The 23,344-nt window shown below is 42.2% G+C and overlaps 1 protein-coding gene across 5 annotated transcripts in view; it reads left to right on the forward strand.

Moving 5' to 3' along the window:
* Positions 1 to 23,344, forward strand: part of POU2F3 (POU class 2 homeobox 3) — an 88,072-nt gene that overhangs the window by 30,030 nt on the left and 34,698 nt on the right. For 3 of the 5 annotated variants that reach the window (XM_066253644.1, XM_066253642.1, XM_066253643.1), the window contains exon 3: positions 8,781 to 8,815. The exons of the other annotated variants lie outside the window; for them this stretch is intronic. In XM_066253644.1, coding sequence (XP_066109741.1) covers positions 8,781 to 8,815 — 35 coding nt within the window. The remainder of the gene's footprint in view (positions 1 to 8,780; positions 8,816 to 23,344) is intronic. 5 annotated transcript variants of the gene reach the window in all.

The following is a 23,344-nucleotide window of genomic DNA, read 5'->3' on the forward strand; positions in this document are numbered from 1 at the left end:
AGCTCCTCTCACAGATTTTATATATTGTTTTTGTTGATCTCAAAACCAGGCTGCTATTGGGAGATCACTTGATATCATGTCATACTCCTCTTTCTTGGCATCCATAGCCCTTCATCCTCTGCCGTCATCTTGCTGGCCCAGCTGCTCTCAGAGATGTCACACAACCATGTAGGAAAGGCCACACTTTGCCATCGTTTAGGACAGAGCAGAGGGAAAGAGGCTTAAGTTCAAACTCCAGAGGATTCTCTTAAAGACCATTCATTCATCTACAGGCATTTTGGTGTATATGTATTACACATGACGATCTTTAATTGAGTAATAATCATTTGATGTATTGTAGGGGGAAATATAATTTCAGAGAAGGCAGGGAGTCATACAGGTTGGGTTTCTTTACCTACAGGCATTTCTTAAGCCTCTGACCTGTGTTAGGAACTGTGGTGGGGTGGCCATTGAGAATATAAAAACAAATGTCATTGTCCCAGTTTTCAAGGAACTCACAGACCAATGAGAGAAAGAAGCATGCAGACAAATAAGGAGTTATGGGATCAACACCATGTGGCTGGTAGAGCAGGCTAACTGGATCAAGAGAGGAGGGGGCTAACTTTGTGAAAGGGCACAGTGCATGAAGGCATGGAAAGGTGAGAGTTGTGAGGTGTTTGGACATGAGTGAGCAGTCTATTGGCTGCAGTGCAGTGTCCCTGGGAGGGAGGGACAGGGATCATGAGTGGCAGAAGACAAAGTAGGAATGGTAGGCAGAAACCTGGTCATCTATTGTATTAATTATATGTCCTGCTAAGAAATTTGGGCTTTTTACCAAAGCTATTGAAAATCCAATGAAAAGCAGAACTTTCTGATTGCAAGTTCATTTATTTCATTCAGTCATTATATTTTGAGCTGTTATGTACTAGAAGTGCTAGTACTAGGCTCTGAGTATATACTATGTAATAGTCCTTTATGATTTAATTTCTTTTCAATAATAGTTGACATACAATATTAAGTTTGGGTTTACAAAATAGTGATTAGACATTTATATAATTTACAAAATGGTCACCTCAGTAAGTCTAATATTTATCTAACACCATAGATAGTTGTTACAATATTATTGACTGTATTCCCTATGCTGTACTCTACATCCCCATAACTATTTTATAACTGCCAATTTGTACTTCCTAATCCCTTCACCCTTTTCACCCAATCCCTCAACCTCCCTCCCCTTTAGCACCCATCATTTTGTTTTCTGTGTCTATAATTTTGTTTGTTTTGTTTGTTTCTTTGTTTTTAGATTCTTGGTATTTGTCTTTCTCTGACTTATTTCACTTAGAATGATACCCTTTAGGTCCATTCATGTTGTGTCAAATAGTAAAATTTCATTCTTTTTTATGCTGAGTCATATTCTATTGTATATATGTACCACACCTTCTTTATTCATACATCTATTGATAGACATTTAGGTTGCTTACATAGCTTGGCCATTGTAAATAATGTTGCAGTGAACATGGAGATGCGTATGTCTTTTCAAATTTCTGTTTTGGATGTCTTCAGATAAATACTCAGAAGTGGAATTTGTGGGTCATACAGAGGCTCTATTTTTAATTTTTTGAGGAAACTTCGTACTATTTTTTTATATATATAGTGGTTACACCAATTTGCAATTCCATCAGCAGTGCACTAGAGTTCCCTTTTTCTCCACATCTTTACCAACACTTGTCAATTTGTTGATTTATTGATGATAGCCATTCTGACAGGTATGAGGTGTTATCTCATAGTGGTTTTAACTTGCATTTCCCTGTAGACTAATGATGCTGAACATCTTTTCATTATGTCTGTTGGCCTTCTGTATGTGCTCTTTGGAAAAGTATCTATTCAATTCCTCTGCCCATTTTTAAAATCAGATTGTTTGTCTTTCTGATGGTAAGTTGTATGAGTTTTGGGTTTGTTTTGTATATTTTGGATATTAGCTCCTTATCAGCTGTGTCATTGGTATATATCTTCTCCCATGCAGTAGATTATCTTTTTGTTTTGTTGATGGTTTTCTTCCTTAGTTTCAGGTACTCCCATTTGTTTAGTTTTTCTTTTATTTTCCTATCTCAAGAATACATACCAAAACATATATATTAGTAAAAGGAATGTCAGAGAGTTTACTGCCTATGTTTTCTTCTAGGAATAATATGGTTTGGGGTCATACATTTAAATCTGTAATCCATTTTGAGTTTATTATTGTGAATGGCATAAGAAAATAATCCAGGCCCTGGCCGGTTGGCTCAGCGGTAGAGCGTCAGCCTGGTGTGCGGGGGACCAGGGTTCGGTTCCCGGCCAGGGCACATAGGAGAGGCGCCCATTTGCTTCTCCACCCTCCCCCCTCCTTCCTCTCTGTCTCTCTCTTCCCCTCCCTCAGCCAAGGCTCCATTGGAGCAAAGATGGCCCTGGCGCTGGGGATGGCTCCTTGGCCACTGCCCCAGGTGCTCAAGTGGCTCTGGTCGCGGCAAAGCAACGCCCCGGAGGGGCAGAGCATCGCCCCTGGTGGGCGTGCGGGATGGATCCCGGTCGGGCGCATGCGGGAGTCTGTCTGACTGTCTCTCCCCGTTTCCAGCTTCAGGAAAAAAAAAGAAAATAATCCAGTTTCATTCTTTTGCATGTGTCTGTCAGTTTTCCCAACACTATTTATTAAAGTGACTATCTTTACCTCATTTTATGTTCTTGCCTCCTTTGTCATAAACTGGTTGACCATATTGCTGTAGATTTATTTCTGGTATCTCTATTCAGTTACATTGATCTACCATGCTGTTTTGATTACTATGGCTATGTAATATAGTTTGATACCAGGTAGCATAATACCTCCAACATTTTTTTCAATATCCTTTTTTTTCCCTCCAATATTGAATAGACTATTCGGGGTCTTTTGTGATTCAATATAAATTTTTGGAAAATTTGTTCTAGTTCTGTGAAAATCTCCATTGGCATTTTGACAAAAATAGCATTGAATCCATAGATTGTTTTGGGTAATATAGACATTTTAATGGTGTTAATTCTTTCTATGAGCATGACGTCTGATTCCATTTATTTGTATCTTCTTCAGTTTCACTCTTCAGTGTCTTATAGTTTTCCAAGTATAGGTTTTTTATGTCCTTGGTTAAATTATTTCTAGGTATTTTATTCTTTTTGATACAATTGTAAATGGGATTGTTGTTTTCTTTTACATAAAAGTTTTTAGTTTATTAATTCTCTCATGAAAAATCTGCACAATCATCACAGACAAAGTCACTGAAGAATCTTTACTTCCTTTGTTGTTCAATTTCCAGCTCACTTTTTGCAGCACCAACATTGGCTTTTGCATTCCCCCTGACTTGCTTCATTCTGTTTTTGCATTCTTTTTGCTGTTTTCTTGAGATAATCTCATACAGGCCATCTCTTGCAAGTCTATGTTTGGGTTCATTTTTCTTTGTGAAGTCATAGAAGAGTAAATCATGCCAAAGCCAGTTGTCTCACCACCACAGAAATAGGTTCTGAATCCAACATGAAGATGACATCTGGTGTGGTCTTGTACATTTTTGGTAGTTTTACCCATATTCTGTCTTAGGTGCTATTGCCTTCCCAGGGTGAAAAATGTTGATGACCATTTATTTCCCCTGCAATAGTCTGTTGGTCATGAACTTTCTGGTCTGGATAGTTAGTGTATTGTTCATGATTAGCAGCTGATGTTTAAGCAGCCAAGGATAAAAAGCAGGGAATTGTTTTCATAATTTTTTTCTGAGATTTCATTATTGGTGTATAAAAATGCAGCTGATATCTGAATATTAATTTTGCATCCTGCTACTTGACTGAATTCATTTATCAATTCTTATACTTTTTTGGTGGAATCTTTAATGTTCTCTATGTATAGTATCATGGCATCTACAAATGACAAGTTTTACTTTTTCTTTTTCAATTTAAATGCCATTTATTTATTTATTTAGTCTGATTTCTGTATCTAGGACTTACATTACTATTTTGAATAAAAGCAGTGAAAATGGACAATCCTATTTTTTTCGATCTTAAAGAAAATGATTTTAGCTTTTCATCATTGAATATAATGTTAGCTGTGAAGGTCATATATGGCCTTTAATATACTGAAGTGTGTTCTCTGTATTACTAGTTTGGTGAGAGTTTTTTTAAATTAGAAATGGATGATGGATTTTGTCCAATGCTATTTCTGTAACTATTGATGTGATCATATTATTTTTATCCTTCATTTTTATGCATGTGGTGTGTCATGTTAATTGATTTTATAGATATTAAGTCAACTTTCCATTCCAGGAATAAATCCTACTTGATCGTGGTGTATAATCTTTTTAATGTATTGTATTTCTGAATTGTTTGCTAATATTTTTTGAGAATTTTTGCATCTTTGTTCAACAGAGATACTAGTCTATAATTTTTTTTTTTTTTATAAAATAAATGATCCTTCCGCAGGTTCACCTACGGAAACCTTGTTACGACTTTTACTTCCTCTAGATAGTCAAGTTCGACTGTCTTCTCAGCGCTCTGCCAGGGCCATGGGCCGACCCGGCGGGGCCGATCCAAGGGCCTCACTAAACCATCCAGTCGGTAGTAGGGCGGTGTGTACAAAGGGCAGGGACTTAATCAACGCAAGCTTATGACCCGCACTTACTGGGAATTCCTCGTTCATGGGGAATAATTGCAATCCCCGATCCCCATCACGAATGGGGTTCAACGGGTTACCCGTGCCTGCCAGCGTAGGGTAGGCACACGCTGAGCCAGTCAGTGTAGCGGGCATGCAGCCCCGGACATCTAAGGGCATCACAGACCTGTTATTGCTCAATCTCGGGTGGCTGAACACCACTTGTCCCTCTAAGAAGTTGGACTAGTCTATAATTTTTATTTTTGGAGTGTTTTGTCAGGTTTTACAATCGGGGTAATGCTGGCTTCATAAAATGAGCTTGTGGCCTTTGCTCCTCTTCAGTTTTTTAGAATAGTTTGAGAAGGATAGGTGTTCATTCTTAGAATTATTTGGTAAAATTCACCTGTGAATCCATCTGGTCCAGGACTTCTATTTGTTAGAAGTTTTTTTGTGAATACTAATTCAATTTCATATATTCTTCTGTATTCTACTTATAGTCTAGTTATTGATCTGTTCAGAATTTCTTTTTCTTTATTCAGTCTTGGTAGATGGTATGTTTCTAGGAATTTATCCATTTCTTCTTCATTTTCCAATTTGTTGGCATATAAGTTGTTTGTAGAATTTTCCTATACTTTTTTGTATTTTTGTGATGTTGGTTGTCACTACAGTACTCCTTTTCATTTCTGATTTTATTTATTTGATCTCTCTCTCTTTCACACACACACACACACACACACACACACATATTCTCTCTCTCTTTGTCTCTCTCTCGAGTCTAGTTAAAGGTTTATCAATCTTGTTTATCTTTTCAAAGAACCAGCTCTTGCTTTCATTTATCTTTTGTATTGTTTTTTTAGACTGTGTGTATGTGTGTGTGTGTGTGTGTGTGTGTGTGAGTGACAGAGACAGAGAGAGTGACAGACAGAGACAGACAAACATGAAGGGAAAGAGATTAAAAAGAATGTATATTCTGCTGCTTTGGTATGAAATGTTCCAATAATATCATTAAATTCATCTGATTTAATGTGTCATTTAAGGACACTGTTTCCTTGTTGATTTTCTGTTTGGGTGACCTATCCATGGACATCAATAGGGTGTTCAAGTCTCTTGCCATTACTGTATTACTGTGGATCTCTCTCTTTAAGTCTACCAATATTTGTTTTATATATTTAGGTGCTTCAGTTCTTCGTTGTGGCACCTTAGTTGTTCATTGATTGTTTTCTTATATGGGCCTTGACCAGGAGGCTCCAGCAGAGTGAGTGACCATTTCTTCAAGCCAGTGACCTTGGGCTCAAGCCAGTAACCTTGGGCTTCAAGCCAGTGACCTTTGGGCTCAAGCTAGCGACCATGTGGTCATGTCTATGATCCCACGCTCAAGCCAGTGACCCTGCTTTCAAGCTGGTGAGCCCGCACTCAAGCTGGCCACCTCAGGGTTTAGAACCTGCGTCCTCTGCATCCCAGTTTGATGCTCTATCTACTGTTCCACCACCTGGTCAAGCAAAGTTAGATTGTTTATTTGAGATTTTTCTTTTTTTCTTGAGGTAGGCCTGTATTGCAATGAATTTTCCTCTTAGAACTATGTCCCATACATTTTGGGTTGTTGTGTTTTTATTTCATTTGTGTCAAGATATCTTATGGGTTCTTCCTTGATCTCATCATTAACCCATTCATTGTTTAGTAGCATGTTATTTGGTTTCTCTATGTTTGTGTGTTTTTCAGTGTTCTTTTGTTATTGATTTCTGTTTTATACCATTGTAATTGGAGAAGATGTTTGATCTAATTTCAATCATCTTAAAATTGTTGAGACATGTTTTATGAACTAACATGTGGTCTATTCTGGAAAATGTTTTATGTGCACTTAAAAAGAATGTATATTCTGCTGCTTTGGCATGAAATGTTCCAATAATATCATTAAATTTATCTGGTCTAATGTGTCATTTAAGGACACTGTTTTCTTGTTGATTTTCTGTTTGGGTGATCTATGCATGGACATCAGTGGGGTATTAAAGTCTCTTGCCATTACTGTGTTACTGTGGATCTCTCTCTTTGTGTCTGCAATATTTGTTTTATATATTTAGGTGCTTCTATGTTAGGTGCATACATGTTTACAAGGATTATATCTTCTTGCTGGGTTGATACCTTTATCATTATAAAATGTCTTTCTTTGTCTCTTATTATTGCTTTTGTTTTAAAGTCTATTTTGTCTGATATAAGTATTGCTACCCCATCATTTTTTCCATTTTCATAAAAAATACTTTTCCATCTCATTACTTTCAGTCTGTGTCTGTATTTTGATCTGAAGTGCATTTTTTGTAGGTGTCATATAGTATGGGCCTTTTTTTCTGAGCTATATAGCTACCCAATTTTCTTTTCATTGGAGCACTTATTCCACTTACCTTTAAAGTAATTCTTTTTTTAAATGAATCTGCTTTTAGTAGAGAGTAGCACCTGAAGTTTATTTATTTATTTATTTATTTATTTATTTTGGAGGAGAGAGCGTGAGAGAGAGAGAAAGGGGGAAGGGGCAGGAAGCATCAACTCCCATATGTGCCTTGACCAGACAAGTGCAGGGTTTCAAACTGGCAACCTCAGAATTCCAGGTCGATGCTTTATCCACTGCACCACTACAGGCCAGGCCTAAAGTAATTCTTGATAGGCATGTACTTTATTGACATTTTAGTATTCATATTTTTATTTTTTCTTCTTCTTTAAAAATGTTTTATTGGGATTACATTGGTTAATAAAATTATACTGGTTTCAGGTGTTTGATTCTATAATAGATCAGTTGTATATTGCATTGTGTGTTCACCACCCTAAGTCAAGTTTCCTTCTATCACCATCTACCCCCTTCTACCGAATACCCACTCCCACCTCCCCCCACCCTCTTTTCCCTCCTGCAGTCCCCATACTGTTGTCTTTTATTTAAGTTTTTCTTTATGTAATCCCTTCATTTATTTTACCTAACCTTTCAACCTCCATCCCCTCTATTCTTTATATCTATGAGTCTGTTTTTATTTTGTTTATTTTATTTTGTTCATTAGATTCCACATATGAGTGATATTATCTAGTACTTGTCTTTCTCTGACTGGTTTATTTCACTTAGCAAAATGCTCTCCAGGAGGTCTATCCCTGCTGTCACAAAATGTACCTTTAACATTTTTTGTAATACTGGTTGGTGGTGGTGAAATTCACTTTCACTTGTCTGGGAATAAGTAGTCATTTTCCTTGGCTTTATAAAACCAACAATCCATAGGACCTAAAGAAATGTTTAGCCACTCCTGCCCTAGAAAACTGTATGAATAGAAAACTTTATTATAACAAAAATGGAAACAATTTCCCAAATAATAGTGACATGTTTAAACAAATAATGGTATGTCAATAGGATAGAATATTAGGTAGCCATTAAAAGTCATGTTTGAAAGCATAGAAAAATATTTTTAATGTTCCTTAATAATACAAGAGAAAGTCTTGTGATTCTTACTATAAAAGGCATGGTAACAATCTATACAGCATGGCATTCATCAATTAGAAAAACAAGCATAAAAATGACCATAAAATATACAAAAATATTAATTACTATTGCCTCTCAGCAGAGTGACTTTTCTGCTCCTTTGTACTTTTTCTGTACCAAAAGTTATTTTTTATGAAGCACACATTTACTTTTTCAACTGAAAAAGAAAAAAAGATTAATAGACAAGAATTGAAAGTTGAGGGGATAGGAAAAAACAGGACTGACACCTGTCTGCCTGACATGACCTATATGTCATTACCTCTGGAGGGCTAGGATGTGGAAGGACTTCTTGCCTCATGGAAATTTCTTTAGGACGGCTGGTCATGCCTTGCCTGCCTGTCTAAGCATCTACAATAGCTTCTGTCTGAGGGAGTGCCACAGAACCTGAACTGTGCTATGACAAGTTCTCATCCCAATCTACTCTTTGTGATCTTGGACCAGTCACTCACCACTTTCCCTAGTTATCTACATTTCTAGAGGACATTTTCCACAGACCTCTCTAGGAAACAAGATAAGCAGAAGGGTCCTAGTCATAGGGAAAGCAGGTGTTCTTTCTCAAAATAGACAAGCTTCTCTTAAGAACCTATTTTTATTCTAACCTGTAGTCTCTTCCAATCCTGCTAGCAACTAATATTTTCTTTTGTCTTCCAGGAAATGATCGAAACAGCCTAGATTTCAACAGGCAGGTAAGGACTTTCAGAACAAAACCTTTATTCTACAAATTTTGGGGGTCATTTGTACTATGTCAGGTATGGAGGAAACAAAGAAGATTAAGTCTGAGGGTGTTTATTCAGAGATTCATACCTTTAAGGGTTGGAAGGGGCCTTTAAAGGGCTTTTTCCTCCAACCCCTCTCTAATTCTCAATCCAATGTCTGGGTCTCCTTTTCAAAATCCCCTCAAAATAGTACTGACAAATGTAGCACCTGTTTAGAATTGACTGCATGCCAGATGTAGTCCAGAGTCTAAGACAACAGCTCTTTTCCTGTCAAAGCTCAACCTGAGTTGCCTCTTGGATGAGTCTGTTTATGTTTTGTGGTCCTACTGTATGCAGAGGAATCTATAGAGGTATGAAGTATGGAGTACCTGGATTCTTCATGGAACTCCTGGCTTACAGGAAGAAGCTAGTAGGAAAAAAAAGGGAAAACAGAACAAAAAGAGCTCAGAAAGGAGTGAGTGACCCAGCTCAGTGTGAAAATGTAAGCACAAACTTGGTGCCTTTGAAGGAAATCAAGTTGGGTGGGTTGGCCTTAATTAGGGAGGGGTTGGGGTGAAATAAGGTGGTGCTGGATGGATTGCAGGATGGATGGATATATATGTGTAAAAGGAAGGATGAAGAGGAAAGAGAGAACTTTTCTCTTAGGGTTATCTGTTTCTGTATATTACCTTGGTCAAGTCACATAATATTTTTGGTCTGAATTTTCTCAGATGAAGAATTAATTTATTTCATAAGTTTAGGGTGGGGTTAGAGGAAACATTTGCTATGTCAGATATGGGAATACAAAGAACATTAAGTCATGGTTTTCCCCTGAAGGAGTTCACAGTCTAGTATTAAGGTAGGGGAGGGGAGTAGAGATAAAGGGAGAATAAGAAGGAAAAGGAGGGAGGGAGGGAGAGAAACTGAGGAGAGAGAGAGACTCTTAGGTAAATACGTATAGTACAATCTCATTCATGCTTACTAGATGTATGTAAAAAGCATGGCGTCTAACAGGAGCAATTCATTCCTCCTGGGATCTCAGGGCAGGCTTTCTGGAGGAGGTAATATTTGTGTCTAGCCCTGAAGGGTAAATAGGAGTTTATCAGGCAGAGAGAGTAGACTGGAGAGGGAGACAGCCATGGGGAAGGGAAGATAATCCCAATGTGGTGGTGCATTGGGTAACAATCAGGGTTTGTTCTACTCTGAAAATCTGAGTCCAGGTTTAGATAGAAATCTGGGGAGGGGCTGGAGGTGAAACTCAGACATATGTTTTTCTCATTTATCTGTAGAGTGATTTGATGTCGCACAAACATTTTCTAACATCTCTAGGTACATGCTTCACAGTCAGAGTGGAATAAACCTGAGTCCTAAGCCAAAACCTCTTATGCAGGCAACTTCTGCAATTTTTTCTCTGGGGAAGTTTGCTAACAATTGGAGGCCAACTACTCTCCCTCTTTACTCAAACAGACTTAAAACAGAGATAGGCTTCAGTTAAGGAGTCGTCTAAGTTGGCTATGTGGAAGTACTTGCAGCCAAAACAGTTTATTAAACACTGGAACAGCTACCAAAGGAGGGAGACTATAGAATCAGTTTATCACTCATGGTCTTTAAATATTAGACAGATTCTTATCTAAGGGATAGCTGGGCCAGGTTTGCTTCAAGGGCAGGAAGATGGAGGCAATTCCCAAGGATTCTGTGATCCTGAAGGAGAATCCTAAGCAGATTGGGGTGGGCCTGTGCCCTGTGGCTTCTGCCCTGAGCACTGAGAGTCCCATCCCAGGCCCTTGGAGGAGAGGCAGCAGGAGGAGCCCATCCACACCAAGACATGGCCCCCGCAGCCCAGCCCAGAGGTGACCCACGTCATAGGCCCAGTGAACTTAGCTGCCTGTGTAAACTTTCTTTGAAAAGCTTCAAAAAACCTCAAAGCTTGAGAAATTCTTATGCTCAGGACAGAACTGGGGGCACCCTGTCTTGCCTGGGGCAGCCAGAAGAGAGCTCTCTGACCTTTGAATATCTTTTGGGGTGTGGTTTCCCCACCAGTTGGGAGAAAGTTTCCTGGCTTCTGCCAGGATTGAGCCTCCCTTGAGTTTACTTTCCCTGGATGTGCCTTGTGGGGTGGGTCATTCCCTCCTTCCCCTGGAAAGGGCGTTTGGATTTCTTATTACCAACAAGAACAGACATGACAGATTTTTTCTTTAAAGAGAGGGGGAATTTTGGAGGAAGAGAGGCTTAGCTGAGCCACACTTATTTACACTTTTAGACTACAGCTCTCCTCTGCTCAGCCACATCTCCCTGGGGCTCCTCCTCAGTCCCTCTCACTGCTCCCTCAGATGCCATCAGACATGGATGCTCACATGTCCACACTCACAGCAGCTCACCTGTGGGCCTCCAGGCCAGGGCTTCTCAGGCCGCTTCATTGACAAAACCAACATTTTGCTGACCATCAGGCTCTGTGCAGGGTGCTTTTGGTAACTGCATCTCATTAATCTTGATTATAAACCAAGTATTACTACCTGCATTATATAGGTGAGAAAACTGCTTCCCAAGCAGCCTCCTCTTTATAGTAAAAGATTTGAGAGTTTTTTGCTGAAGGTCACGCAGTCGGCCAGTTGGCAAAGTCAGAAATTGAACCCATATCTCTTTGACTCCAGAGCCTACGTTTCCCATGATGCCTTGGTGAATCTTCCTCTGCAGTCTCTCAACTCGCCTCTCTCTGTACAGACACACCATCTTTAGGGAGAGGCCTTGGAGCCAGAGGTTGAGTGTGACCTCACCGTGACTAACTGGGAGGAAATGGGAGGTAGAGGGGGTGGAGAGAAGGAAAAAGAGTGGTGTGTAGGTGCAGCCACTGTGTATGATACAGGGGAGGTATCAGCAGACACCAGAGAACAAAGATGAGCCACTGCCTTCCGTGAGGCTCCAGTGGGAAGGCCCCAGGCTTGTTGGTATGATTGGGGGTCACAGCCTGGTACTGGGTAAACTGCAGTCTTGAAGTTGCCTGAACAAGGGATGTTGGCTCATCTGGTCTAAGAAAGCAGCCTGTGCCAGTATAGGGATCCTTGGGGGACCAAGAAGCAGCCCCCCCCCCCAGTCTCCAAGAAAGATAAGACAAAGCTGAGAGGCAATAGAGTAAGGCCAGATCCCTGGATCTGGGAGCCGGTGCTCTTTCTGCTCCTTGCTAGTGGTTGCCTTTAATCTTTCTGTGCCTCAGTTTTCTCAAGAATAAAATAAAGGCCTGACTAGGCGATGGCGCAGTAGATAGAGCATTGACCTGGGATGCTGAAGACACAGGTTCGAAACCCCAAGGTCGCTGGCTTGAGTGCGGGCTCATCAGCTTGAGTGTGGGGTCGCTGGCTTGAGCGTGGGGTCATAGTCATGACCCTATGGTCACTGGCTTGAAGCCCAAGGTCCCTGGCCTGAGCAAGGGGCCAGCAGCTCAGCTAGAGCCCTCTGGTCAGGGCACATATGAGAAAGCAATCAATGAACAACTAAGGTGCTGCAACTATGAGTTGATGCTTCTCATCTCTCTCCCTTCCTGTCTCTCTCTCTATCATTTAAAAAAAAAAAGTTTACATGAGATGACTTCTAAGGCCCTTGCAGTCTGTGTATTTTGGTCCCATCATTTTTCTCATGCCATATTCTGTTGTTTAGTTTGATTTCATTCTTATTTATTTATTTATTTAGTGGAAGAGAAATGAGAAATAGAGTGTTAATTTCTTCATGCTGAGAGGTAGAGATTGAGGGGAAACTTTATATGGGTCTTTTCAGTCTTGTGTGATCTTTTTGTTCTTGTGTGATCCAGTGAAAAGAACCACTTGAAATTCAGAGACAGAGACAAAAGGGCCAGCAGGCTGGATCTGGGGCTGACCATTCATTCTTTGAATATCTCGTTGCTCCTAAGCCCTAGATAGAGGGTACCATTTGTAAGAAGGTAAATTGCAATGCTGTGTAGTGAGTTCTGTGGGTGATGTAAGAGTGCTGAGCTCTGGGATACTTCCTGAGGCTATCACTGAAGAGATGGTGTCTGAAGTGGGTGACAAGGTGACAACAGAAGAGTAGGGGGTTCGACTAGCATAGAGGGACAACGAGAACATTCCAGGCACAGGAGGCAGTATGTGGGAAGGCTCACTGTTGTAAAAGGGCATGGCTTCAGGGGAAATGTGAGAAGATCAGCACGAGATGAGATGGTGGGTTTGAATTCTGGATTTGGCACTACCTGCCTGTGTAACCTTGGGCATTCTTCAACTTCTGTGTCCCTTATTCTCCTCACTGGTAAAATGGGTCACAGGGTTATTGTGAGGATCAAATAAGTGAGTATGTGTATACCTCTTAGATAAATGTCTAGAACATATACGGGATGGGGCAAAAGTAGGTTTACAGTTGTGAGTATGCAAAACAGTGTATTCTTGTATTATTATTATGTCATTTTCCATAAAAACAACAGTAAACCTATTTTTGCCCCACCATGTATACTGTGTATGTATTTGCTGTTATTATTCCTGTGTTAATAGACATTGAGAGATTTGAGAGGGGTTTCTGGCTTATGACCAAGAGGATTTTAGCAATAGGTTGGCTATGGGCAGCAAAGGAAAGAAAAAGGTTCAGCACGAGTCTTAGATCCCTAGCTTGAGATGCTGAGCATAGCGGTTCTGTATCTGGAGATCAAGGGGACAAAAGGTAGAGAAAATTTGTCCAGATGATTGAAGGAGGAAGAAGGGCAGACAATGGGCTCTAAATGCCTAATACAAGGGGAGAAATTTGGATCTAAGGAGACAGGTCAAGATGCAGAGTGGGAATCACCACTGAACTGTATTCATGGAAGTGAGGCCATCTAGGGAGGGTATGCAGAATGGGATGAGGACCAAGGACAGATCTGGAGGAGAAGGAACATACAAGGGACAGGCTGAAGACTAGGCACCTATAGATGAGATTAAGATGGAACTAATTGTCAGAGGGATGGGAGTTAAGCCACACAAAGGAGAGATTTCATGAGGATGGGGATAGACAAGAGTGGTCAGAGCAAACAGAGATTCCACAGAGCCCAAAGCCTGAACATGGGCTATGATTTGGCGATGATGGAAAGTGATTGCCTCATGCCAGTGTCTGTAGTGTCTGTGGGGAGAGCAGATGCCAGGTTGTTGTGGTTGAGGGGCAAAGAGGAGTTAAGGAAATGATGGTGAAAAGAACTGCAGGATTCCCTTTCAAGGTGTGGGATGACAATGGGATGGAGGTGTTGGCCTGAAATGAAGATAGTGTGAGGAGAAGCCTCTTGGAGATAAGCGAGACTTTGATGGTGTGGACCTTGGAAGAGAGGTAGGAGATGCAGGTAAGAGCGAAATGGGTGAAGCGTTTAGCTTAGAAGATGAGAAAGGCTCCCTGAAAGGGAGACGGGGCTGAGTGCCCTATCGGTGAGTTCAGAAGCCCAGGGACAGCTCTCCTGGTCACAGAGTTTCTCCACTTTCATTTCCTATTTTTTGGATCAACAGCTAACTTCAGAAGAACATTGGGAGATAGAATTGGCTTAAAGGGGCTTAGAGACTTCAGAGTGACAGGTGCACACCAAGGAGCCTCATGCTGCTCTGTCCTGGTGACTTCTGGACCCCTTATCATCCAGGGCGATGATCAGAACAATGTCTCCATTTATGTTGTTGGTTGCCAGTCTTACTAGAAGACTGCCCGAAAGTTCTCTGAGTCCTGAAAAGAGGCTGAAGTAAGTTGGCAGGTATCCTTATTCCTAAACTTCCTGCCCCAAAGCTGGGCATCAGTGTCCTGTGGTTTTCCCTTAGTCCCAGGCTTGGCAGACTTCTCTGCTCCCCTGCACCAATAACAATACCTCAACTCTGAGCCTCTCTCTGGACCCTATGCCTCTAGTTCAGAGCAGTTGCCCCAGTATGCCCCAATATAGCATTTAGCTATTAACTAGGTGTGATTTTCCTTCATTTTTTTTTAATGAGAATTATTGTGGTTCTCTGGTTGCTCCTGGTATGTGTTGATTTGTAGTGTTTAATTAGCTTAATGGGGCATCTCTAAAATCAACAAAATTCAGACTATGGAAAGGTCTCTAAAGATTCAAAATGAGCCTGACCAGGCAGTAGAGCAGTGCATAATGTGTTAAACTGGGATGCAGAGGACCCAGGTTTGAAACCCTGAGTTCACCAGCTTGAGCGCGGGCTCATCCAGCTTGAGCATGGGGTCACTGGCTGGAGCATGGGATCATAGACATGACTCCATGGTCACTGGCTTGAGCCCAAAGGTTGTTGACTTAAAAGCCCAAGGTCACTCTTGCTCTGCTGGAGCCCCCTGGTCAAGGCACATACGAGAAAGCAATCAATGAACAACTAAGGAGCCACAACAAAGAATTGATGCTTCTTGTCTCTCTCCCTTCCTGTCTGTCCCTATCTCTCCTTCTTTCTATCTTTCTCTGTGTCTGTCACAAAAAATAAAAAAATTCAAAATGATGATGAGACTTCTCCAGGGAGATGTGGGAAAGGCAGGGTCAGACTCTCAATCTAGCAAGTGATGGCACATTAAGCTCCTTCTCCCAGCCTCCCTCCCCACAGAATTCTCAGAGAGCCACCCAGAGCAGCTGAGTGGGAGAGGGCAAGGGAGAAATTAACTAATTGCATTTGCTTTTAGTTCCACAAATCTGTACTTAGCTGGTCAGTGAGAGTCAGACGGGAGGAGAACACAGTCCCTGCTCACAGGAGCAACCATCCAGCGGGAAGAAAACACAGCAAAGGCGGGAAGAACTTGTGCTGTGATGATGACCATGGAGCTCATTTATTGAGTCTTAGAAAATCGAGCAGGTGAATAGAGCCAGGAAGTTGTTAATAAACCTAAGAGAGACTCTGAGACATCCCTGTGAAAATTCTTGAGGGATAAGAATTAAGAACATGAGACTCTGTATTCTCTGAGGCTTGTTTCCTTTTGCTTCAGATCTGACTCTGCTTCCATACTTCCAGGTAGAGGCAGGATTACTGGGCGGTTAACAGCAAGCCTAAGAGAGAGAAGACAGCGAGGAGCTAGCATCACATTTTGCTCAACCCTAAGCAGTAGGGTTGGGTTTTAGAGTGTGGATATATATCATCCCTTCTTTTTCCCCTCCAAGTACCATACACAGTTGGAAAATAGATATAGGAACCTGACAGAGCTGCAGTGGGGATGTAGTTTTTATGTAAGTCCATAATGGGCTTTCAAAGATCTCAGTCCAGAATTAAATACATCCACCAGGCACAGATAGAGCTGGTGGAGAGCAGACCTTAATTTAAAGTACCCTCCTAGCCAACAGCGAGGTCCAAGAGTGGCCAAGCCACACACACCCACTTTCTTCTTAACCTGTGGTTCTCAGCCTTATCAGACCCAATCTCCCTTGTAACAAGGATTCTGTAAAGCCCCTTTAATATCCTAGAATAAAATTTAAAGGAAACAAATAAAATTCAGTGATATATTCTAATTGTCATAAAAAAGGGAATGAAAAATAATTTAAAATAAAATAATATGGATGTCCTGGTTCAATTCTGGTCAGGGAACATAGGAGAAGCAACCATCTACTTCTCCACCCCCCCTCCTTCTCTCTGTCTTTCTCTTTCTCTCTCTCTCTCTTCACCTCCCGCAGCCATGGCTCCATTGGTTTAAGCACATCAGCCCCAAGTACTGAAGATGGCTCCATGGAGCCTCTGACTCAGCCACTAAAGACAGCTTGGTTGCCAGCATGGCTCCAGATGGGCAGAGCATTGGCCCCAGGTGGGGGTTGCCAGGTGGATCCTGGTTGGGGCACTTGCGGAAATCTGTCTCTGTATCTCCTCCCCTACACACACACACACTTAGAAAAGAAGAAAAATAAGTAATAAAATAACATGTGTCTCATCAAGTAAGTCCTTAGGCACATTTTTCTCAAAGGTTTAACAAGATAATAGGATGCTTATGCCTATATAAATGAGACTGGCACAAACTGATTGGTATGCTATATTAGCAGTTCAGAAGCCATAATTTTCCAAAATGTTAAACAACTCTTCTTAAGCTTCCAACAAAATAAAATATATTATTTTCTCAATTTACACAGAAAATGGCATTCCTGAAAAAAAGTCAGTGCATATTCAAAGTGTACAAAAGATACTTTGTGCTTACATGATAAATGGAATTGGGTTCTAGGCTCATGTGATTATAGGCAGACTATTTACTGACTGGTGCATTTGAAAGTCATATGAAAGTTGTGTGGGCCATGAGCAAGTACTCCTTATTTCTCACTTTCTTCTGCACTGTAGGATGCCCAGAGAGCCTGCCTTCTGCCCCGTAAACACACATTGAGCCTCCCACTTATTAAGACAGCCAGAAAAACTACCACACAGATTTCAGAAAATGATTCCTGGCTTTACTGCCTCCAGTAAGAACAGCTGACCTAGACCCACCAGGGAGATAGGTCACTTCTGTTAGGAGGCGAGAGCAAGGTACCCCACGTAGGAATATACAGGTCAGTGGAAAATGGAGGCTCCCAAGCACTGGGAAGGGGCACCCCAGAATAAATAAATATAGCTTCTGCCCTGAGAGAACTGAATTGCTATCCCAAAAGAGATGCAGGTCTGAAATTTTCATAAAATGTCAGACCAAAGGGTATGTAAGCCAATGCTGCCTCAACAAGGAATAAGCTTGGTAAGTACCTAGATAGACGCAGAACAGAATTTTCAGGCAGGAGATAATTGGTGAGATTAAATGCCCCCCCTTCTCAAAAGTGATTTTCTCATTGTAGTTAAGATAATATAGCAATAATTGTATTTATTGGATTCTGCCTGTGTCTACTTCCTAGGCATGTTGCAAGGGTTAATTATAGTTAAGATATATAATTTAGAATAGTCTCTGATATACAGTAATCAACCAATAAACATTAGCTACTATTATTTTCTGATGAATGAGAGCCCATAATTTTTTTTTCCTCTTTTCTCCCTGTGTGGCCGCCAAGCTGAGCTTGCACCCATTTAGATGGGCTGCAGATGCTACTAGGAACGTAGTTTTTTCTGAGATCCATGATCTGTCCATTTACCCTTCCCCCAACTTGAGTGTGAAGCAGTTGATAGATATCTTTGCTTTTGGAGAGGTGGGAATTTGCCCTTCTTTGCCAGATATTCTTGGCTGTTTGACCTGAGGCTCAGATGTCAACTCTTTCTTGTTTGTGGCCTGGCAATAGCCCCAGTACTGGCTAGACTGAGCCTTGTTAAGAACAGGGCAGTGAGGAGGAGTTAGGAACAAAAACAGCTGTGAGTTCTCCAGAAACCTGTCTCCCGTGAACCCTGGTTTACCAAACAGCCCCAGATAGCAGTACAAAGCCCCTGTAGGGCCCTGGATCGAAGGCTTAGTTCGTTCAGGTGTCAGCCTCTGCAAAAGCCCATGGATGTGTGTAAATGAGTGGTGAAGACAGACTGTTTCTCTCATTAGGTCTGGGGTGGAAAACGGAGTGTGCAAATGGGAGCAGAAAGTGGCTGAATCCTCTCCTCTTTCTGAATGTGCAGAAAACTAGAAGTGGGCTTCCTTTAGCGACTTCAGAAATTTTGATGAGACTAAAAGCAGGGCCAGCTAGCTCTTCACGCAGGAGTCTGGAGCAGGGGTCTTGAAACAGAAGCGGATTTGAGCTCAATCACAGGAGAATTAATACCCTTTGTGTAACAGGCGCTGGTTGGGCTGAGTCCTTCATAAGCTGTATAGCATTTAAATTTTACAGTAACCTGGAGCTGTAGTTTGTTTGTTTTGTCTGTTTGTTTATATTTTTGGTGTTTTAACAATATAAATTTATTATCTTACAGTTCTGGAGACCAAGAGTTAGACATGAGTCTCACAGGGGTAAAATCAAGGTGTGGGCAGGGCTGCTTTCCCTCCGGAGGCTTGAGGGGAGTGTCCGCTTCCTGCCCACAGCTAGAGCCCTACTGTCTGTCACTGCTTTCTGACTACAGCCAGAAAAGAAAGACTCCACTTTTAAATGACTCATGTGATTAGATTGCCCCCCCCCCCGGTATAGTAATTCAGAGCAATCTCCTCATCTCAGTGTTCTTAACCTTAATCCCATCTTCAAAGTCCTTTTTGCCATGTAAGGGAACACATTCATAGGTCCGAGCGATGACAAGAAAGACATCTTCGGAAGCCATTATTCAAGCAGGAGCTTTTAATAATCCCCATTTTATAGAAGAGACATCTGAGTCTGAGGAAGGTCAAAGAACTTGCTTAGCTCTAGGATTTAAACTAAGGATGGTGGGATGTGCCAGACATTTGACATAAAGTTATATCTTATTTGATGCTACTTAATCTTTATGACAGCCCGGTGAGGTAAGCATTAGTATTCTCATTAGATAGCTGGGGAAACTATAGCTCAGAGAGGTTAACTAACTTAGCCAGGGTGGAGCCTAGATATACCACTGGCCTGACCACACTGCACCCAGCTGCTTCTGAGAGAGAGCACAGTCCTGCAAATGATCAGAGCCCCCGTCTAATAACTGTACAGTACTTTTCCGTATTTCCAGAGCCCTCTCACCCATACTGACTCCTGTAGACCTTTCACGTCTGGAGCTTGCCAGCTGCGATGGCAGAGATAGTATCTGCAGACTCGGGAAAGGTTGCCAGGTAAAGGGTGGGGTGAAGAAGGGTTCCCACCCAGAGGGTTCCCCTGGCTTCATGACAAGCACCTCCCTGGGCCTGTGCGTGAGAAGGGTGCAGGGAGAAGAGGAGTGTTTTCCTGCGTGTATGCCTGCAGGGGAGGGGGTGGGCCCTGGCTCTCTCACTGCCTGCCCTCCCCTACCCCCCAGTCAGAACACTGTCAGTCAAGGCAGCTCTAGTAACCAGGACATTCTCCTTCTCCCAGAATCACAGCTGCTGCTGAAAATGAACCTTTGTCAGCTCAGAAACATCAAACTCAGGAGCGGCTTTGGAGGCCACTCTTGGGGCTCAGGAGCTGTTACTTAGGCACCTGTTTTGTTCCTTCCCAGATCACACCTCATTTCGTGTTCCTCTCTGCTTGACAACTTACAGAGGGCTTCATTAAACCAATAGGGTTTCCTCTCACAATAACTGTGTAAATCAGGTGTTGTTATTCTTGTTTGACAAATAAAGGAACTGAGGCTCAATGGTAAAGTGACTTGAATTAAGTGGCAAAGCAAAGACTTACTCATTTTATCTTTATTGAGTGCCTACTTGCTAATAGGCACTGTATTCAGCACTAGTCTGTTGTCTCCAAATCCAGCTGCTTCTACAAATCACAGCTGCCCTCCCCAGCGCCTTCCTCCCCACTCTCCCCACCCTCCCCATTCCTGTCTCCCATAGACCCCTGGACCTCTGCTGCTTGGATCCAAGTCAAATGTCATGATGCCCCCACTCTCCTGTGTGGCTTGGATCTCCCTTGGCTCCCACATCTCAAGGATCCTTGGTTCACATTCTGTTTTTCATTTCTTTCTTGGCAGCCCCTCCTCTGGGCTGGCGTCATCTAATATTTTCACATAGACTTCATTGGTATGGACCACTGCAGGGTATCCCTGGTGTTAGGCCTTCAGATGACAGTATAGTGATCAGAAGTCCAGTTCTGGCATCAGATGGACCTAGATTTGAATGCTGACTCCACCAACAGGAGCTGTGTAACCTCGCTGCCCACCCTCTCCAAGCCTCCGTTCCTGCCTCTGTAAAACGGGGAGAAGTAATAGCGTCCACCTTAGAGTGTGCTCAGGAAGGGAACTAAATGAGATCTTCAGTGTCAAGTATCTGGGACATAGTAAGTGCTCAGTCAACACGCGTTATTGTTACTAGTGCCGCACTGTTGGTCCTGGCCATCCTGTTTCACATTGGCTTGGCTCTAGTTTGTCTGTTCTTAGCTCTGCCCCTGAGACGTTCTGCAGGCCCTTCTCCAGATGACATTCTGCTCAGATTCCCCACTTGCTGCCCTTTCTTTTTCTGAGTGTTTTTATCTGTGCCCTTTCCCCTGACTGAGCCTATTACTAGAGCAATCATTAGAAAAATACGCCAGACTTGGTGTGGGCCAGGTAAGTACAGACATGCCTTACTATACCTAAAAGAGTAGTTTTTGAAATATTGTACGTAAGTCAAATTTCTATAAGCTAAATATTATGATTCTTTACCCTGAGAGCCTGCTATTTAAAGGAATCTTAGACTGAATCTCTTCAGAGAACAAAGAATGTCCTTTTATGGTAAGTTAGAGCCAAACATCATCTATGCCAGTGGTCCCCAGCCCTCGTGCCGCAGACTGGTACCGGTCCACAGAGAAAGAATAAATAACTTACATTATTTCCGTTTTATTTATATTTAAGTCTGAACAATGTTTTATTTTTTAAAAATGACCAGATTCCCTCTGTTACATCCGTCTAAGACTCACTCTTGATGCTTGTCTCGGTCACGTGATACATTTATCCGTCCCACCCTAAAGACCGGTCTGTGAAAATATTTTCTGACATTAAACTGGTCCGCGGCCCAAAAAGGTTTGGGGACCACTGAACTATGTGGTTTGCTTAAAGTGAGTTATATATTAAGTTGCTTTTCCCCATGATAGCATCTTCTCAAAAAAAGTATGTGATCTTCACAAGGACATTTTTGCTTATGTTTTTGTTTTTCCTTTCTTTTTTTAATTTTTATTTTAATTCATTGTGTTAACATGGATTCAAGTGTCCCACTCAATATAACTCCCTCACTCCCACCTTCGTGTGCCCCATTATACCTCCTTTGCCCCCCTCACTCCCTCCCCCCTCACAAGGACGTTTTAAAATTTCACCCCATCACTGTGGATGGGTTCATCTGAGGACAAATAAGTTTTGTAGGCCACTTGTATAACTGGTAAACTAAGGCCTAGAAAGATTAGGATATCCAGTCACCAGGGGTAAGTGTTGATTCCTGCAGGGGCCAGTGATGGAGTACTTTTGCACCCCTCCCTCTGGGTTGGGACTGGAGGAACTATCAAGCTGTTAGGACATGAGCCACCAGGCTGTAAAGGGTTAACACGGCTCTGCCTGGAGAGGGAAGCAGTGCAGCTGCCCAAAGGCATGAAGTCTAGTTCTCTCTTTCTCTCTGACCTGAACCAGAACCAACTTCCTTTCGGAAGATTTGGTGCTTCCCCTTACACTAAGCTCAGCAGCACAGAGGGCAGCTTCCTGGCTAGTGGGACACTCACCAGAGCCTGGCCTTGCCCAGGGCCCTTTGAGGGACAGATACTTTTCTGGCATAAAGCAAGGACCTGAGGTTTGGGGCTTTGCCTAGAAACTGGGAACTTGGCAAGGGCCCAGCATTCTTAGGCTGGGCTGCCCCATTCTGCTCAGGCAGGCCTTTCAGGGAACAGGAACTAGGGAGTCCAGCTTCACAAAAGCCCTCTAGGTACCATCTTTCTCAGGTCTTAAGGACCTCCAAGTACCACCTGGGTGCTTATAAGAAGCAATGAGAGTCCTCTTTGAAATGATGGCGGTGTCTGAAGGTAGGGAGGAACAGAGGAATAGACAGGCATCTTGATTCCGTTTTGAATGGGCCTTGGCACCAGCCTCCACCCCCATTCTCACTCCCTGTCATCCTGTCAGCTTCTCATTCATTTTTCCAAGTTCCAATGTCTTGTTCTCCAGCTAGCTCTCTGGAACCATCCCTCTGCCTTCTTCACCTTGACAGGCTTCTGCTGTGTGTGTGTGTCTACCTCTCCCACTGAACTATGACATATTTGAGAAAAATCTATATTTTATTACTATAGTGCCATGGTGCCTAGCACACAATAAACATTCAATAAGTGTTTCCTAAAAAAATTAATTGATGGGAAGTTGAAATTAACCTGTCTGTCTCCCTAGCCACCCCTCCACCCTGGGTGTCCATCTCTCTGCTCTGCAGGGCCTTCTGTTCTTCATGCTGCTCTGCCCCTCATTCTCTTTCTCTCAGCCAGCGATCCACACTCACTTGCTTTCCCAGGAAGGTGAGCCTGTTGGATTTATGAAAAGAGAGTGCACAGTGGGCTCCATATAGTCAGCTCAGGTAAATATTTCCCAACCCCATCACTTCTGGCTAGGCCCCAGGAACTGCTGGCTGAAGCATCTGAGCTGTTTGCCCAGTGGTTGCTAGGTGCTAGGGCCCACTCTCTATGGATCCGGGGTCTGCCTATAGTACTCTGACTAACTCAGTTCTCTAAACTCTTTGAGGTTGGGGATTCAGCAGCAAGCTACTCATTGAAGCCAGAAACAGGCCCCATAGGGAGCAATGTGGCATTCCAGGAGTTGCCGCATTTGGCCATTTAAGTAGAAACAGTGTGATTGGGGGTAAAGACACCTGATATCACTGTAACTTTATTTTTAGTAAACTATGGAGACGAATTCAGGTTGAATTTCTAATCCTGGAGTGAGTCAGAGAGACACATAGACTCCTAGGTCTAAAGGGTCCTTCAGAACATCTGTGCTCAGCACCCAGAAGAGCTCCACAGGTCTTTAATGTCTGACACAGGCTTTCTTTTTTTCCCTTCTATCCTGTATATTAATGCACTTATTTATTGATAATATGATGTCTTATAAATAA

The sequence above is a fragment of the Saccopteryx bilineata genome, chromosome 1 (genome assembly GCF_036850765.1).
Source record: "Saccopteryx bilineata isolate mSacBil1 chromosome 1, mSacBil1_pri_phased_curated, whole genome shotgun sequence".
NCBI lineage: Eukaryota > Metazoa > Chordata > Mammalia > Chiroptera > Emballonuridae > Saccopteryx > Saccopteryx bilineata.